Source organism: Macrobrachium nipponense, chromosome 26 (assembly GCF_015104395.2).
Source record: "Macrobrachium nipponense isolate FS-2020 chromosome 26, ASM1510439v2, whole genome shotgun sequence".
NCBI classification, from domain to species: Eukaryota; Metazoa; Arthropoda; class Malacostraca; order Decapoda; family Palaemonidae; genus Macrobrachium; species Macrobrachium nipponense.
Window position 1 is genome coordinate 32,620,454 of NC_087215.1, and position 20,286 is coordinate 32,640,739.

General features: G+C 42.9%; 1 protein-coding gene across 1 annotated transcript in view; it reads right to left on the reverse strand.

The window, feature by feature from the left end:
* Positions 1–20,286, reverse strand: part of LOC135200161 (neuralized-like protein 4) — a 304,677-nt gene that overhangs the window by 136,184 nt on the left and 148,207 nt on the right. The window contains exons 11-13 of the mRNA XM_064228519.1: positions 12,238–12,328; positions 7,643–7,860; positions 5,349–5,542 (exon numbers count right to left, since the gene is read on the reverse strand). Coding sequence (XP_064084589.1) covers positions 5,349–5,542; positions 7,643–7,860; positions 12,238–12,328 — 503 coding nt within the window. The remainder of the gene's footprint in view (positions 1–5,348; positions 5,543–7,642; positions 7,861–12,237; positions 12,329–20,286) is intronic.

Consider the following 20,286-nt stretch of genomic DNA (forward strand, 5'->3'; position numbering starts at 1 on the left):
GAGCGGGGAGGTTTTTTGTGATACCTGTCGAAGTGGGGTTGTTTGAGAAGATCGCTCCTTAGTGGGAGCGATCTGGGAAGATCCACTATCCACTCCAGCAACTCTGTCACCCAATCTAGGGCTGGCCAAAAGGGAGCGATCAAAGTTAATTTCGTTCCCTCTGAGGAGGCAAACTTTCTTATTACTTCCCCTACCAGTTTGAAGGGGGAAAAGCGTACCCGTCTATTCCCTTCCAATCCATGAGGAGACCGTCTATCGCTATTGCTCTTGGATCCGCGATGGGGGAGCAATAATTCTCCAACCTCTTGTTCCAGTTGGTTGCGAACAAGTCTACGTTCGGCCTTCCCCATAACCCCCATAACTGATCGCACACTTGAGGGTGGAGAGTCCATTCGGTGGGGAGCACTTGGTCTCTTCTGCTTAGCAGATCTGCTCGAACATTTCTCTCTCCCTGAATAAATCTCGTTAGAAGAGAGATCTGCTTCTCTTGCGCCCAAAGCAACAACTCCCTCGCTGTCTCGTAAAGGGAGAATGAATGAGTTCCCCCTTGCTTTCCTGATATATGCTAGGGCTGTCGTGTTGTCTGAATTGACCTGAATGATCGATCCTAATATCTGTTCTTGAAAGTGCAAGAGAGCTAGGTGAATGGCTTTCAGTTCCTTTTTGTTTATGTGCCAGGACACCTGAGCTCCTTCCCAGGTTCCCGACACTTCTTGCGAATCCAACGTTGCTCCCCACCCTACGTCCGATGCGTCTGCAAACAACGCTCGGAGAGGGCTCTTTATGTGCAAGGATATTCCTTGACCGAGTTTCTTCGGGTCTAACCACCACCGAAGATCTTGTTTGACCTTGTCCGTTATCCTGAATGACTCTTCGAGGTCCTGGGAACTTTGATCCCAGTTCTCCTTCAGATAATACTGAAGGGTCTTAGGTGCAGTCTCCCTAGGGAAACGAACTGCTCCAACGAGGAAATGGTTCCCAGCAAACTCATCCACTCCCTCGCGGAACAATGCTCTTTCCCTAGAAATCCTGACACCTTTGTAAGGCAGCGCTCTATTCTCTCTGTTGACGGAGACGCTAGAAAACCCCGAGAATCCATCCGAATCCCCAGATAAACTATGTTCTGCTGGGGATCCAGCTGGGACTTCTCGAGGTTGACTAGGAGTCCCAATGACTGCGTCATCTTTAATGTTACCGAAAGGTCCTCCAGACACTGTTGCTTCGACTTTGCTCGTATTAGCCAGTCGTCCAAATACATCGAGATTCTGATCCCCTCTAAATGTAGCCAATGCGCCACATTCCTTAGGATACCTGTGAAGACTTGCGGGGCCGTCGAAAGTCCGAAGCAAAGCGCTTGAAATTGAAACACTCTTCCCTGTGACATGAATCTTAGGTATTTCCTTGATGCCGGATGAATTGGCACATGGAAATATGCATCTTGAAGGTCCAGGGATACCATCCAGTCCCCTGGACGAAGAGCAGAAAGTACAGAGGAAGAGGTCTCCATCGAGAACTTCTTCTTGATCACAAAGACATTCAGCACACTTACGTCCAAAACCGGCCTCCACCCGCCCGAGGCTTTTGGTACCAGGATAGACGGTTGTAGCAAACCTGGTGAATGGAGATCTTGAACCGGTTCTATTGCCCTTTTCTGCAACATAAGTTCTACTGCTTGCAGGAGAGCTTGACTCTTGACAGGATCGTTGTATCTCGCTGTTAACTCCCTTGGAGTTCTTGTTAAGGGAGGATATTCCCTGAAGGGGATGAGGTATCCTCTCTCGAGGATCGAGAGGGTCCAGCTGTCCGCCCCTCTCTTCGCCCAGACTCTGGCAAAGTTCGACAGTCTGGCGCCTACCGCTATCTGGAGGACTTCTTCTTCATTTTGCCTTCCCTGCATGTCTCCTGGAAGGTCTTCCTCTGGTATCCGGTCTTCTACCTCTAAAAGGGGTTTCTTGAGGAGGAAGAGGGCTCCTCGAAAGGGCTGCTGAAGAGGTGCTTTATAATCCTTCTTTTGAAAAGGAACCGCAGGCTTGAACCTCTTTGCTGACTGTGTCAGTAAATCCTGTGTGGCTTTTCCAGCTAATGATTTTGCTACATCCCTCACCGTGTCCTGTGGGAAAAGGTGGTTCGAAAGTGGCGAATATAGCAAGGCCGACCTCTGTAGAGGAGATACTGACTTGGACAGGAAAGACCCATACACTGCTCTCTTTTTCAAAACTCCCGATCCAAAAAGAGCAGCCACTTCCACCGAACCGTCCATCACCGCTCTGTCCAGACACGATAACACACTCGATAATTCTTCCATCGTGACAAATTCGGGATCTTGGGCTCTCTTCGCAAGGGCTCCCAAAGCCCAGTCCATAAAATTGAATACTTCGAGCGTCCTAAAGAGTCCCTTTAGTAGATGGTCCAGTTCACACATCCCCCAAGTAGCTTTTGCTGATAGTAGAGCGCGCCTCCTTGAAGAATCTACTAAGGAAGCGTAATCTGCGTCTGCCGATGAAGGCAGTCCTAAGCCATAGGTTCCTGGGTATCGTACCATCTTCCAGGTTTACCGTCAACTTTGAAGGAGGGCATGAAAAAAACAGTCTTGCCCGCCTCTCTTTTATTCTTAAGCCATTCTCCAAATCCTTTGAACGCTTTTTTCATACTAAGGGCTGGACGCATTTTTACAAATGAGGATGCTTTTGGAGACTTCGTGCTCGATAGCAAAGATCCTGGAGAGGGCGGATCCGCTGGTTGAAGCTTATCTCCGAACTCCTGCAACAACAACAAGGACAATCTCTTATAATCAGAGACTACTACATCCACAGGTAATTCTTCATCCGAGACTTCTTCTAAGTCTCCGGCTGTCGGGGATCCTTTCGGAGAAGAGCGGTTCTTAGTTGTCGAGGGACTTCTGTCAAACGAAGAAGAACGTCGTCCGTGTGACAAATCCTTGCTACTACAAGGCGCAATAGAGTTCTTAAACGTACGAGATCTTCTCTCAGGCACCTGTTTCCTACCAGGTGAAGGGCTCCTACTCTCCGAAGAACTCATAAAGTGCGAAGGGGTCTTACTCTGACCTAAGCTCGTACAAGGAGCCTGGCGCCTACTCGACTCCTGATGCCTGCTCGACTCCTGGCGTCTGTTAGACTCCTGGCGCCTACCCGACTCCTGACGCCTGCTCGACTCCTGAAGCCTGCTTGATTCCTGGCGCCTGCTTGACTCCTGGCGCTTGTCGTGACTCCTTGTAGGCTCTTGACGCCTCTCACAAGACTCCTGGCGTCTGTTAGGCTCTATACGCCTGTGATATTCTTGGCGCCTACTAGGCTCTGTCACTCTATGTTTCTAACAAGCTCCTGCTTCTTAGGCTCTTGACACCTATCCTGATCCTCAGAAGAGGAGTCCGACTCCTGACTTCTCCTAAGAGACGTAGCTGACCGCGTTGCTCTGCGAGCGGCTACCGCTGGGAACTTTCTTCCTATAGATAGGAGAGGATCGTTTAAAGGGAGAACGAGAGAGTCTCTCCGGTGACGAGCGCCTGCTAGAGTGAGAAACTTCTCTCCTACCAGGAGAAGAAAATTTTGATCTCTTCACTGGAAGGGAGGAGTCTTTCCTTCGAGACGAATCCTTATGTAGAGCGCCTACCAAGGAGGATATTTGCTCCTGTAGATTAAGCAGGAAAAGCTTTGTCGGATCTTGAGGCGCTGGAGACGGTCTTCTCGCCCTCTTACTAGTCGAAGGAAAATCCTCTGGAAATCGCTCTGGGCTTGAATCAAAAGCGTCTCCTTTCGCGCTACCCACGATCTCTTCAGAGGACGAGACTTCGAAGCAGAGCTCCATCCACGCCTGGACGAGGAGGAGTCCGACGCAGAAAAACACTCTTCCAGGATGCCTTTTCTACGGCTATCCAAGGCAGCCTGGGTCGTTACTTCAGGGTCTGCCGAAGGGACGCCTGATCGTTGGGGATGCTCCACATCCTCCCTGCGGCTTTTGACATTCCTCCTCCCTGGTCCTGGGAGTTTGGAAGCGGTCTAGGCCTAGGAGCAATGCGGAGCCGATCAGACGCCCCCTCCACTGCACTGGGGTCACTGTATTCACTGACACTCTTACCTTGTGTTTCCATAGCTTTAAGCTGCTCCTGAAGCTCCCTGATCGAGGATCTCATTTTTTCCATTTCTGAAAAATGAATCCTTAGATTCAACACAGGGAGAAGGGGCTGAGGTTATGGGAGAAACATCATCTAGTTTGTTAATTTCTGATTCAGGCTCAAAAGAACAAGATCTACTCGAGCTTCTAGCTGACGCTTTCCTAGCTCTATCCTTCTCTCTTTTCTTAATATAAGAAGCTAAATCCTTCCATCCTTGCTCCGAAAGCCCTTCACATTCAGCACAAGTTCTATCAAACACACATTCAGACCCTCTACATTTACTACAAAGCGTATGAGGATCTACCTCTGCTTTAAACAACCTAGTTCTGCATTCTTCCCTTGCACAAACCCTAAACTTAGGTGTTACTTTAACTTCAGCCATCTTAATAGAAAAAACCAAATCCAAGTCCTAATCCAGTCCAAAATAAGCGTATGCCAATCCCGAGAATAAACAAGAGTACTTCACCAAATGAGTCCAACCAATTCTCGGCAAATGAGCAGAATTCCAATCAGGAGAGACCAAACAACAGTTGTTGCCGGCCTCAACGACAGAGAAAATCTGGCTCAGAAAACGGGAATGGTTGGGATTCCGCCACCCAGCGGCGGGAATGGTAGATCACCTGACCTACCGGTAGCGTGTGCCGCGAGTTTTGAATTCTGTCGGGACGACGGAGTCTATAGCTAAGTATATATCTGCCTGGTAAGTCGCATGTATAAAAATATTAATTATAAATAGTACACTGCCTCAAAACAAACGTTAACCAGAACTATGATTTGGCCACCTATATCAATGACTTGATTTACACAGAAGACATGGACAGCCTCTTACTTGGGTCAATGGCTAATATACAGTACTCTTACTTGCTAATCATCTTCCTCCTGGCTTGCAACCAAGGAACATTGTCCCAGTAGTGAAGAAACACCTACCATTAAAACCCCCCACTACCATCCCCAATATGTATCCTTGTCTTGGGGTCACTAGTTCCTATAATCTCCATTTCTTAAAAAGAGACATTTGCCATGAGCCAGACAGCTTATTAATAGACCTTTATTCTGAGAAGTACAGTAAGTTCTGTGTCAGTTTCAGGATGTCCAGTCACAGACATTAGCAAAAGAGAAATTCCACAAACATCTGCTAGGATTTAAGAACTGGAAAGGCTCAGCTTAGACCCTTAGAAAAATAAGATGAGACACTGCAACACAAATTAAAACTTACCAGCCTCCAATGATCCTGACCACCTGTCAACCATTTTATCAATCATGACTTCAAACATTTCTCCTTCATGCAACTGCCTGTTGCTGATGACAATGGCATCGTTGAATTCCCCATGCGCATTTGGCCTCTGTGCCGTTAGTCCTCCATTTAGGATTCTGGCATTCTTGCCATGGAGGTGATGGAACCTCAGGTCACTAAAAAGAGAAAACAGTATCATAAAAAAAGGTGTAAATCTTGTGCACAAAAAATTCTGTATTGTGCTTCTCTCATATCATTCTGAGCCCCTCAAATATAAACAGGAAAATATTTACTACATAAAATTAATAAATGTATAATTTCTCAGGTTTCATTTATTTTGGCCTTACCCTTAAAATACTATTCAGATAATCTCTTACAGCATAGTATCAACAAAGGAAAATAGTGTTGTATACAGGCTAAAAAAAAAAAAAAATCTTGAGCATATGCAAACAAGTATGTTATTTATAAAATTTTGTATTACGGTTTTTGAGTCAAAGAAAGGTCAACTAATTTTCTTTGATTTCTAAATAAGCATCTTTAGACCACTGTTTTACTTATAAAATTCCTGGCTTTCAATATATTCCATTCACCATATATAACATTATACATAGCAGAATGCATCCAGCACAAGGCCAATCATTCAAGGAGAGAAAACAGTGCTGTGCATCCTCAACAAACCCCACATCTATCTCAACAGGAAGTTACCTCTTCTAATGAAACTGTGTGCTTTTACCCTCTCCAGTTGTGTTGCCTTCTCTCTAGGACTTCCAGTATCTCTGCCTTGTCACTTATTCATTGTTATACAGTGGCTCCTCGGTATACAAATTTAATTCATTCCAAATTCAAATTTGTGTAGCAAAATTTTTGTATATAGATCCAAATATTCCAATACGGAATAATTGGAATTCAATTTATCCCCCTTATGTACCCATTGAACCCACTTTAATACAAATATTTTAAGAGCAAGCAGAATATACAGTTGAATGATGACCATAGTAAATAAAAAGAAAAAGGCATTTCATAATAAAATTCAACATAAAAGATGAACAAAATCATGTCACAGCAGTGATGCACCGCTGACTTGAGTAGAAAAGAGTAAAGACATTACTGTATGTACATAAAAATAGTAACAATTCACTATAAAATATAAAAAATGGAACTTGACAATAAATTTAACATGCTGATACAATATAAAAACAATCAAATGCAATAGTAGTAACAATAAAAAATTGAGACTCTTGCCATGAGTGAGTGTTCGATACTGTGGTGAGTGAGATGGTAGAGAGGACAGGAAGGGTATGGTAATGGGATATTGGTGTCTAGCACTGCTAAATGAGAAGTGGCAGCGTAATACTGAGATGGTAGAGTGGGCTGGGTATACACAGTAGAATTTTCTATCCTTGAGAATTTGTATAGTAAGTATGGATGCAATCTGCAAGTTCTGCTATTTCATGAACCACTGGTTTGTATTCAAACTTTCGTTAGAAAACCATAGAATTTCACTCAGAAATTTACGTACAGGCAGTCGCCGGTTATCGGCGGACTCTGTTAATGGCGATCCAGTTCAATGGCACTTGTCTAGCGCCATAAAATCGGCAACTTAAGGATAATGGGCCGAGTTTTGGTCATTGCGCCATAAGGTGCCGATAATAGAGTTATGGTGCCATAACATACCTAACAGAGGTGCCATTAACTGAAGCTCAGCACCATAAGTGCCATAAATCACCGAGTTTCGGTTAATGGCGGTTTTCGCTTATTAGCACCCAGCCGAGAATGGAACCCCCTCCGATAACCGGGTACTGCTTGCACATTCTTCAATTTAAAGAAAAGGTCCATGTCCCTTTCAACTCACAACAACTAAAGGCTTCATCATTATACTGAAGATTGTGTTTCATATAATTAACATTGGCCACTATCACCTCACTTATTTCTAAATAATGAAGATAAGAGTAAAAAATCTCAGTATTTTTATAATTCAATTGAATTATTACTTCATAAGGGCCCTCATTACCGTTACTGGTTATAACAAAGTTCAGCCAACATTAATATTTTAGGACGGGATCTTAGCACAAGCATACCAAAATAAAGCAATGAGTTAAATCTCGGAAACAGATGGCTCTCAAAGTGGAGGGGAACTTCTTTACATCTACCAATAAAATTTCCTTAATAGCATTTTTTTTTTTATAAATCCTATTCAGATTTCATGAAGTATAAGATATCCAAAAATCTAATCTACAAAGGACTCATTCCTTTAAGTCTGAAAATATTTTACTAACCTGTAGATAGTTGAACTTGAAAGGCTTGATGGCAAGACTTCTGAGGAATAGTGTTCATTGTGCTGAACAATAGAGGCTTGTGCTGCCTGGCCGTAAAGATCAACCACACCAAAAACATGTTCCGGAACATTATTTGCTGCCAATCCTTGTTCAACTCCATTCACAAAGAAATACAGAGCACCATTGTCCTTTCGCAACACACCAACACGATCACCAACCTGTAAATTAAGAGGACCATTCAGATTCATAAAGTAGACAGTAGTACATAGGTTTAAATTCTTATTATTTTACATAATTTTGTAATAAAAAATTTGCTATTCTAATAAATTCAAGAAAAATTTTAAAAATTACATAAGATTTCAAGTTCATGATAATATTGCATTTTCCTAGATATATACTACACACATGTAACTCCAGCAAAAACAGGTCCAGTCACTGAACCTTGGCAACTGGATAATTGGCAGGTAGGTGAAGGATGGGAGTAACAACCAACCACCCACCTGACTTAACATCCCTTTTCCATAGCTGAACAAGGGCAAATGCAGAAATAGTTAGAGGCGACATTGAGGCAAAAGATATAGGTTTGTATATTTGGAGAAAATGCATACTACATCAAATTTGTAATTTATTCCTAAGGATAAAACCTTCATCTTTTCTAGAAAGATCACCACTTTGGTGGGAGGTTTTGTCTCACAAAATAATACTAACGTTCTAAAGAAAGTGGAACACAAAGTTCTGAACCTCAGCTAAGTGCCTTACTGTCTGTGTCTCAGTGTCAATGTATTAAGCTAACTTTTAAGTGAAATTACAGTAACTTTACAGGCAGTGTTTGAATTACAATAATTCGTCTTACAACAATCCGATTTTACGATGGGGTTAGCAATTAATACTGATAAAACAATATTTTGAAAATATATTCAAATTTTGCTCAATGGGTGCAGCCCAGCAGCGTACAACCATGCAGCAAGAGAGACAAACCAAATTACAATAGTCTAACCTTATCCCATCTTCTAGTTAAATAAGTTAAAAAAACAAGCAAAAGAGAATTATGAAAGTTTTGTTTTAACGTTTTACTAGTTTGGTAAATGTGTACAGCCATGAACAACCGAACAAGAAAAGTTTTGCTAAGTACAACCAAAATGGATAACAACATACATTTAGCTTGTATTTCAACCATCGTACGATAGTAAACAATTGCCACACTTACAATACGTAATATGAAGATACATACAATATAATAGGATAGAGTAATATATAATTTTTAAAAGAATTACGGAAAAGATGCATATTTGTTATGTTTTTATTCCATAATTATATGTAGGCGTCAGCAGCCTGATATGTATCGCTCAATTATGCCAATGTCGGTCCGAATCTAAGTCCGATTTACTGTGGTATCTATCATCGTATACGCTAGGCTAACTTGTTAATGTTATTCAATTTCTCTTAGTACTGAATAATCATGAGCCAAGATTCATTGAACCTAGAGAATTAGCTGAAATTAATAATTACTATGCCGTATACAGCAGGCCCCCCGTATTCGCGTTCTCTGGATTCGCGGACTCACAGATTCGCGGATTTCTCTCTGGACCTTATCTACCCATTATTTGCGGGACATTTGCCTATTCACAGGTTTTTTCCAATGATTAATAATCCCAAATTAGTGTACTTTGATGTTATTTTCATGACTAAATACATTTTTATGATACAAAAATGATTTACTAATTTTAAAATATTAATATTGATCAATACTGTATTAGTAAGTTTAATAAGATTAAATGATATCACATAATAACAATAATAATTCTCTCTCTTACAGATATGTATGTTTTCTGTATGATAAATAAATGATTTACTAATTTTCAAATAATATTAATGTAAAGAGCAATCAATTTATTAAAGATAATATTATAGTGAATTAGTAAGATTTTAGTTTATAAATTAAAAAATTATGTAAGAATGAAGGAAATCCCAGTCTTCACGCATCTTTCTTTTGAACTCCAGGTACCAAACTGAGGACTAGGAGCTGTCAAATATATCAAGTAATGTGACAGAAGGAGAGGGAGTGTGTTTCTCTCTCTCTCTCTCTCTCTCTCTCTCTCTCTCTCTCTCTCTCTCTCTCTCTCTCTCTCTACTGAGATGAGAGATTTTTATGGTACATGTATGTATAATATGTTTATTAATATTTTCAAATAATAATAATAATAATATAACTGTAATTACAAAAATCATATGTGATAGTGTTTTAAAGACATACTACAATAACCTTTCCATTTCACTCTTTCAAATACGGATAACTCTCTCTCTCTCTCTCTCTCTCTCTCTCTCTCTCTCTCTCTCTCTCTCTCTCTCTCTCTCTAATGCAAAATTCAATGTGATAGTATTTCAAAGATATACAATAATCTATCCATTTCACTCTTTTAAATAAGGATAACTCTCTCTCTCTCTCTCTCTCTCTCTCTCTCTCTCTCTCTCTCTCTCTTCTTGGCACATGATATACGTATGTCATAGTGGTAACTCTCGCCCTCTGTTTGGCATGGAAGTTTATGTATACAGAATATTTTTAAGGGCATTATTACATTTTATGGTGAAATAATAATATACAGTACTAGTTTTCAAATAATATTCAGTTTAACAAGATTAAAAATAACATTCTCTCTCTCTCTCTCTCTTACTTACATATATTTATTTGTTTTGTTTTGTAATATAAATAAATAATTTACCTTATAACTAATTTTCATATATTGATAAGATTAATAAAAAAAAAAGTAGCGATTCCCAGTCTTTTTATCCACTTGGAGGAAGAAGGGCAGGGGAGTAAACGACAGTTTGATATACATATTGGCAGAGGGGAAGGAGTCGGAGTCTAGGAGTTATTCTCTCTCTCTCTCTCTCTCTCTCTCTCTCTCTCTCTCTTTCCATTATTATTCTCTCTGTCTCAGGAATAATTCATAATTTCACTCTTGATGGTCAGATATATGATGTTGCCATTCAATGCTCTCTCTCTCTCTCTCTCTCTCTCTCTCTCTCTCTCTCTCTCTCTCTCTCTCTCTCTCTCTCTCTCTCTCTTTCTGTTATTGGCTGTAGGTATATGTTTTTAATGGTAAAATGTTTAAGATGACTTTGAAATGATATTAATAATATAACCTCAAAGATTAATACAGTAATAGGTTAGTAATTTTAGGTATATTAGAGTAGGATGTTATTTAATGTATACATTTGGTATCTGAACTTTCAAGATAGGCAGTTATAAGCATTTTTAGTGGTGGTTCTGACTATTTATGGGCTTTAACTATTCACAGGTGTGTCTGGTACACATCCCCCGTGAATAAGGGGGGAACACTGTATGTCTAAGTATACTGTGTAGTGTAGGGTATGCTTCCCTATATGTAAAGATGGTACTGATTACCCTAGAGTAGGGTAGGCTATATTCAAAATACAATTTTTTCAACGTACGATGGGTTTTTCGGAACCTAACCCAGTCATAAGTAGAATACCTGTAATTTTATTTAAAAGTTAGCTCAATACTTAGGGAGCATGATTAGGGTCATGCTTAGTGTTCAAACTCTAGAAGTAAGCATTTATTAGCATTTTTGAGAGATCGTGCCAAACTTATACAAAGATTCCCCTTGCACAAAGGGGTCTGGAACTTAAACCCCGTGTAAGTTCGGAGTATTACTATAATCTGTCCTCAGTCCAGGTCTGTATGCAATTATGGTATTTTTGACAGCTTCCTCCCTCTGCTACCCTTGAAATTTTGCTCTTTTCCTTCATTCTGTCACCCTGAATGCTTTAATAATTTACTTCTTGTATTCACGCATCCTCCTATATACTGTATATAATTCTTGCTATACATAATTCATTACTCTATTCTTTCTTTTGGCCTTCCATGTAGTACTTATTACATTAAATAGATACAGTGGACCCCCCCTATTCGCGTTCTCCGGATTCGCGGACTCACACATTCGTGGATTTCTCTCGGGAACGTTTCCCTGCATTATTCACGGAAAATTCGCGCATTTTCTGTATTTTTCTATAAGAAATATCCACAAATTCCTAGGTTTGTTTTATCAATTTCATCATAAAATGCACTTTTTGAGATAAAACTATTAAAAAACCCAGTATGAAAATGTTTGGTGGTTTTTCTTGAGTTTTTACTAACCAAATAGGCTGTTTTTAGCATTTTTATAGGGGTTCCAAACATTCGCGGATTCTAACTATTCACGGGGGGGTCTGGTACGCATCCCCCGTGAATACGGGAGGACCACTGTATACTTGAGACACAAGTCACCCAGTGATACTAGAAGACTGTAATTCTGCTTTGCATCAGGTAAGGATAACTCCAATAACAATATGGTTAACAATTTACAGTCTAAACATTGTGGAACAAACTTATAAATTTACTGCTCTGGATAAAATCTATGGCGTTGTAAATGTAATTTCTAAACCGAGTCTATTAGTTCTGAGATTGTTGCTTTTGATTGTGTTATTGCTCTTGTCAACTTTGAAAATTTTGCAATAAACAATGTTTTTGTTTGTTACATTAAGAAATGACAGTTTTTCAATAATCAAAGTTACAGACAGTTTGACATATTTACCTTGAGTCTATCCAGATTAAGACCATAATCATCTATTATGGTTGTCCCATTATGCATAACGCCGTTTCCCGTCATCATCCACGTTCCAGACCTGTAACAAAATATTATTAATATCATTATTGTTTTTTCTATTTTTTTTATCATCTGCTTCTCTGGCTCAGCGATGTTTCTGAGTAACTGGCCAATATTCATATTGGGAATTTCTAAAAAATTTCTAAAAATGATGAAGGTGATCACTTATTAAAACAGGATTTTGGTGTCATTCAGGCATAAGTATGTACTGGTATTAACAGCATAAAATCTCTTGTCCAGGTTAAGCAGGGGTCGTAGTCAGTGCTGGTATTATTCCATAGGCATAGGTCAATTCTGGGAAGGGGGCATCTTTGGTGTACAGCTGGTGTTGGTGCTGGTATTAACATGACGTTTTGACCATCTCGGAGGTGATCTTCTTGATGAGGCAGTAGTAGGACTGAAGCAAGAGAGTCTGCATGGTGGCATTTATAGTGGTACAGACCTAGAGCTGAATTTTCATTGGCCCGGGTCAGTTCTCGTCGACAACGGACAGACCAATCATGCTGCTGTTGAATCAATAAGGAAGAATATGGAAGTCTGGTACCAACAGGAGCCTCGGCAATTAGTACATCAGTATGACCTCCATGCGATTCTTCAAGCTGCCCATAACATTCAAATAAAAAGAAATCATAGTATCCCTAAGATCAAGATCACAGACCAGACAACAGATCCCTGATGTCTGTGCCTTCTGGAAGCCCTTCATATAGGAAAGGAGAAACCTAATTTGAACATTACTCAGGAAATGTTTCTCCTCCCCACTGCCACCCGGAGAGCAGCGAACAACCCCCTGAGGGTGCTAGATAATCAGGAGCCCCAACAGGATGATAGGACTCCCGCTACAGGCAGGACTCCTGACATCCATCCCTGGGCACACTACAATGCCACCCGCAAGACTCAATCCCCATGACCATCATCACGAGATCCCTGACTTTGCCCAAGACCAGTCCGACCAATGAGAATTCAGCTCTGGGTCTGTGCCACTATAATTACCGCTATGCAGGCCTCTCTTGCTTCAGTCCTACTATTGACTCATCAAGAAGATGACCTCTGAGAAGTTTGAAACGTCACGTTAATACCAGATATATCAGCACCAACACCAGCTGTACACCAAAGACGACCCCGGCCCGGAATTGACCTATGACTATGGAATAATACCAGCATTGACTTTGACCCCTGCTTGACCTGGACCTAAGATCTTACGCTGTTAATACTAGTATACCTGAATGACACCAGAATCCTGTTTTAATAAAAGCTCAACTTCAGCATTTTTAGAAATTTTTCAGAAATTTCCAATATGAATATTGGCCAGTTACTCAGAAACATTGCTGAGCCAGAGAAGGGGATGATAAGAAAAATAGAAAAACAATATAACAAATCAACTCTTAATTCTGCCATCCTATTATTATTATTATTATTATTATTATTATTATTGTATGCTGGACGTAAACCCTCTTTTAAACATGTTTTATTAAAAGTAATTGCTGCCTCAGCTGCATTAATTTTATACAGGTTCTTCTCTATTTTTCTAATTATTGCTTTCTCATTGTTGCTTAAACTGGTGAGCAACGCACCGAAGGTTGACATATCTCAATTAGGTAGAACGAATGGATTTTATTGGTAAAAATTTCAGTCAGGGTAGTCAAATTTTCGGGTATATCCCGTAGAGTTTATTACAGATAGAATTTATGTTAAATTCTATTTCTTTTCTATTCTTTCTATTCCTTTCCGGACGTTTCGTCTGAATAAACCTCAGACATCCTCTTGGGCGGAGGTGTGTGAAGGACTGAAGTGAGAAGGTGAGTCCAGCTGCTTATATTGCGGTGGCGCAGCGGGGGGCGTCGTGCCGCTGCCTTTTCATTGGCTCGTGGGTGGGGAGCTTCTTTTTCATTGGCTGCCTGGCTGCGGGCTCAAGCCAGCTCCCGATCGCATGCTCAGCAGGCGCGCCGATCTTCTCAGCTGCATATCATCACGCCGGGCTTCGTTTGATTGGGTAAAAAAAACAGGAAAAACAGCGTGACGTCACTGCTGGTATTATGCATCGTATTAATGTCACTGCTGGTATTATCCATCGTATTCATGTCGTCTTGGATTGGGGCGTTTTCGGGCGGCGATATGGTGATGTTTGCCGTTATTGGAGTGTTTCTTCGGGTGCAGGTCGGGAGCAAAAAGGCCTCCTGTGTCGTGTTCATGGAGGGCTTTTGTTCCTGGATGAGTAACGCCTCCAGGAGGCGCAGACGTCGAGGGTCGGGTGCTCTCCCTATTATCCTGGTGTTACGGATGATACAGTCGCGGGAGATTGTGTCTCGGTGGGCGGTGTGGGCGTGGTTCTTGATAGCCCCTTCTTGGGCATGACAGGAGATTCTCTTCGCAAGACGCATGGTAGTCATTCCAATGTACTTCCCAGGACATCCTCGGGCGGGGCATATGTATTGGTATACTACGTTTGTCTGCTTTGAGGGGTCTCCTGATGGCGGTGAGGGGTTATTTTTCATGATAAGGTCTTTTGTTTTACGAGGTTTTTGTAGTATATTATAAGGTCCACTATCTTGCCTTCTTCAATGGGGAGGATGTTTTTCCTTAATGATCTTCTTCATCGCCTTCTCCTCCTCGCGGTATTGAGAGTGCATGAAGGCCTTATAATATATCGTGATGTCTCGGTGGGGACGGGGTCGTGGGTCTTGTTCCTAGTTCGAGTACCATCTTTCGAGGGCGGTACGCACTTCTCGATTGATGAGCTTATTGGAATACCCGTATCACGAGCATCTGTGAAGCTCTATCAAGCTCGAGGTGTGTGTCCTGCCAGGTGGAACAATGGGAGAGGGCCCTTTTCACAAAGGCCCTGACAGTAGTGTTCTTAAACCTGTCTGGACACTCGCTATCCCATTGAGGCACATTCCTAAATTAGTTTTCTTCGTGTAGACAGAAGTGCGGAGACCGTCTTCTGTCTTCGTTATAAGGACGTCGAGGAAGGGGAGCCGATCGTTGGTGCTAAACTCGACTGTATAGTTTAGCACGCTGCATTGCTGGAATCGGCGACGTAGGGCTTCTACCTCATCCTCGGTGTCGACTTGCACGAAGATATCGTCTATGTAACGGGCGTATTTGCGGGGGTGCTGCTCTGGGCGAAGACCCTCTCTTCTACGGTGCCCATATAGAAGTTGGCAAAAAGGACTCCCAGAGGAGAGCCCATGGCAACGCCATCTTTCTGACGGAACATCTGTCCTCGGTGGGTGAAGAAGGGGGCCCTCTTTGTACAGATGTCCAGCAAGGTGCGCAAAGAGGCTTCTGGGATATTGAGTGGGGCCGTCGACGGGTCTCGGTAGACTCGATCCATGATGATGTCAATGGTTTCGTCGACAGGAACGTTGGTAAATAGGGATTCTACGTCGAGGGATGCTATGATGCCGGTGCCGGGGAGTCGCGAATTTCTTCAAGGAACTCCACCGATGAAAACTCAGGCTATAGCGGCTCGGGACGTAGGGAGTCAAAATTTGATTGAGGCGCTTGGCCAAGGCGTAAGTCGGGGCGGGGCGTCTGGCTGATAATCGGGCGGAGAGGGTTGCCTTCCTTATGGGTTTTCACGTTCCCATAGAGGTAACCAAGGCTGAAGTCCCCTTGGATGGGCGGAAGGTTGGTACCTGCGTTGGTTGCGGCATTAATGGTAACTGATGACACGGTTGGCATCCCTTTTGATGTCTTACGTAGGGTTCCGGTGTAGACGTTCAAACTTTGAGGAGTCGGACAGGATAGCATCGAGCTTCTCATGGTATTCCTTCGTTGTTATTAAGACGAAAGCGGCCGTCTTATCTGCCCGTCGCACAGTAATGTCTTCTTTGGCCTTCAACTCCTTAGCTGCTTCCTTCATCTCTCAGGTGAAGATGCCACTGGTGTTTGGCCCCCTCTCCGTGAGGGCTTCGGCGAGCAGGAGGGGCTGGAGGGCGTCTGTTGTTCGGACAATATTCCGGGTCTCGAGCTCTTGGATGGAGTCGAGCAGGAGTTCGATCTCAAGTCTTTTCACATGTTGCTTAGGCTTAGACATGAAGTGGCAGTTAAGCCCTAGTCGAAGCAGAGCGTCTTGGTCGGGAGAAGGTTGGAAGTCAGTGAGATTGATGTAGCCTTGAGTACGCTGTGGGACTCGCAGCTTGCCGCCGTTGAGAGAGATCACCTTTCGCATGACGCCCTTTATGCGTTTTTTCATATCTTCGTCTCGGAGGCGGGTAAGGCAGGCATCAAGGGCGTCATGCGAAAGCTGATCTCTCTCAATGGCGGCAAGCTGCGAGTCCCACAGCGTACTCAAGGCTACATCAATCTCACTGACTTCCAACCTTCTCCCGACCAAGACGCTCTGCTTCGACTAGGCTTAACTGCCACTTCATGTCTAAGCCTAAGCAACATGAGAAAAGACTTGAGATCGAACTCCTGCTCGACTCCATCCAAGAGCTCGAGACCGGAATACTGTCCGAACAACAGACGCCCTCCAGCCCCTCCTGCTCGCCGAAGCCCTCACGGAGAGGGGCCAAACACCAGTGGCATCTTCACCCGAGAGATGAAGGAAGCAGCTAAGGAGTTGAAGGCCAAAGAAGACATACTGTGCGACGGGCAGATAAGACGGCCGCTTTCGTCTTAATAACAACGAAGGAATACCATGAGAAGCTCGACGCTATCCTGTCCGACTCCTCAAAGTTTGAACGTCTCACACGGAACCCTACGTAAGGACCTCAAAAGGGATGCCAACCGTGTCATCAGTACCATTAATGCCGCAACCAACGCAGTCCCACCTTCCGCCCATCCAAGGGGACTTCAGCCTTGGTTACCTCTATGGGAACGTGAAAACCCATAAGGAAGGCAACCCCTCTCCGCCCGATTATCAGCCAGACGCCCGCCCCGACTTACGCCTTGGTGGCCAAGCCCTCCTCAATCAAATTTTGACTCCCTACGTCCCGAGCCGCTATAGCCTGAGTTCATCGGTGGAGTTCCTTGAAGAAATTCGCGACTCCCCGGCACCGGCATCATAGGCATCCCTCCGACGTAGAATCCCTATTTACCAACGTTCCGTCGACGAAAACCATTGACATCATCATGGATCGAGTCTACCGAGACCCGTCGACGGCCCCACTCAATATCCCAGAAGCCTCTTTGCGCACCTTGCTGGACATCTGTACAAAGAGGGCCCCCTTTGCTTCTCCCACCGAGGACAGATGTTCCGTCAGAAAGATGGCGTTTGCCATGGGCTCTCCTCTGGGAGTCCTTTTTGCCAACTTCTATATGGGCACCGTAGAAGAGAGGGTCTTCGCCAGAGCCAGCACCCCCGCAAATACGCCCGTTACATAGACGATATCTTCGTGCAAGTCGACACCGAGGATGAGGGTAGAAGCCCTACGTCGCCGATTCCAGCAATGCAGCGTGCTAAACTATACAGTCGAGTTTAGCACCAACGATCGGCTCCCCTTCCTCGACGTCCTTATAACGAAGACAGAAGACGGTCTCCGCACTTCTGTCTACACGAAGAAAACTAATTTAGGAATGTGCCTCAACGGGGAGGTAGCGAGTGTCCAGACAGGTTTAAGAACACTACTGTCAGGGCCTTTGTGAAAAGGGCCCTCTCCCATTGTTCCACCTGGCAGGACACACACCTCGAGCTTGATAGAGCTTCACAGATGCTCGTGAATAACGGGTATTCCAATAAGCTCATCAATCGAGAAGTGCGTACCGCCCTCGAAAGATGGTACTCGAACGAGGAACAAGACCCACGACCCCGCCCCACCGAGAACATCACGATATATTATAAGGCCTTCATGCACTCTCAATACCGCGAGGAGGAGAAGGCGATGAAGAAGATCATTAAGGAAAACATCCTCCCCATTGAAGAAGGCAAGATAGTGGACCTTATAATATACCTACAAAAACCGTAAAAACAAAAGAACCTTTATCATGAAAATTAACCCCTCACCGCCATAGGAGACCCCCTCAAGCAGACGAACGTAGTATACCAATACATATGCCCCGCCCGAGGATGTCCTGGGAAGTACATTGGAATGACTACCATGCGTCTTGCGAAGAGAATCTCCTGTCATGCCCAAGAAGGGGCTATCAAGAACCACGCCCTCACCGCCCCCCGAGACACAATCTCCCGCGACTGTATCATCCGTAACACCAGGATAATAGGGAGAGCACCCGACCCTCGACGTCTGCGCCTCCTGGAGGCGTTACTCATCCAGGAACAAAAGCCCTCCATGAACACGACACAGGAGGCCTTTTTGCTCCCGACCTGCACCCGAAGAAACACTCCAATAACGGCAAACATCACCATATCGCCGCCCGAAAACGCCCCAATCCAAGACGACATGAATACGATGGATAATACCAGCAGTGACATTAATACGATGCATAATACCAGCAGTGACGTCACGCGGCCTTTACCCAATCAAAACGAAGCCCGGTGTGATGATATGCAGCTGAGAAGATCGGCGCGCCTGCTGAGCATGCGATCGGGGGCTGGCTTGAGCCCGCAGCCAGGCAGCCAATGAAAAAGAAGCTCCCCACCCACGAGCCAATGAAAAGGCAGCGGCACGACGCCCCCCGCTGCGCCACCGCAATATAAGCAGCTGGATTCACCTTCTCACTTCAGTCCTTCACACACCTCCGCCCAAGAGGATGTCTGAGGTTTATTCAGACGAAACGTCCGGAAAGGAATAGAAAGAATAGAAAAGAAATAGAATTTAACATAAATTCTATCTGTAATAAACTCTACGGGATATACCCGAAAATTTGACTACCCCGACTGAAATTTTTACCAATAAAATCCATTCGTTCTACCTAATTGAGATATGTCAACCTTCGGTGCGTTGCTCACCAGTTTAAGCAACAATGAGAAAGCAATAATTAGAAAAATAGAGAAGAACCTGTATAAAATTAATGCAGCTGAGGCAGCAATTACTTTTAATAAAACATATTATTATTATTATTATTATTATCATTATTATTACTAGTTTACACATCACAAAACAGTCAGTAATACAACAGAGGATTAAGACACTAATTTGTGACCCCAACATATCATGTAATACTACCAGGCCCAAAGAAGACCCTTCATTCTGCATCACTAAACAAGGGACAAAGGTGAGGATGGCTGACCCTGGGAATGGAGGACAGTAAGCTTAAACATTAAGATCATTACCCATAGATTATCATTGGTACAAATAGTAAAAATATTTGAATTTGTCTTCTATTATACTGAGATTTTCATGATGATAATGATGATTTTTGTTTCTTAAAAAATAGTTTAACCATATTGAGACATTTCTATTCTAGCTTGGAATATAGAAAGGCAGAAGCTAAGTTCCTAGGAAAGAGGGAGCAGATGAAACACAAAAGAAAAAGGTGATGCAGCTGGGGACAAGAAATGACAGTAAACAAATTTTAATAATACCTACAATGTACTGTGCAAGACATACTGTACAAGTTAATTACAGACTACAGGTGTGTGCTGCTTATCATCCAGGGAGCAGATGAAACACAAAAGAAAAATGTGATGCAGCTGGGGACTAAGAAATGACTGTAAAGAAATTTTAATAATCCCTATAATGTATTGTGCAAGACATATTGCACAAGTTTATTACAGACTACAGGTATGTGCTGCTTATCATCCAAGGTTCTAAATTCAAGGTTCCAAATCAGACAGCTTAAATAATCTTGATTGGTTAACAGGTTTCCAACACCTTCGCAAATGGCAACAATGAGATTTGAATTGGTAAAATAAGAGGAGAAACAAGAGTAACCTATCTAGTATGATCAGATTTTAATGTATAACATTTAAGTAAAATGTATTATTCTTTTAAAAATGCTTTGTGGTTACACAATAATCATCTGTGACAGCCCATGCTTTGCATAAAGCATTCTTTTTAAGCTAAATCCATGGAAAACTAGCAATGTCATGTAAGCACAATGTTCTAACTGATAAATGTATTTATGAAGTAG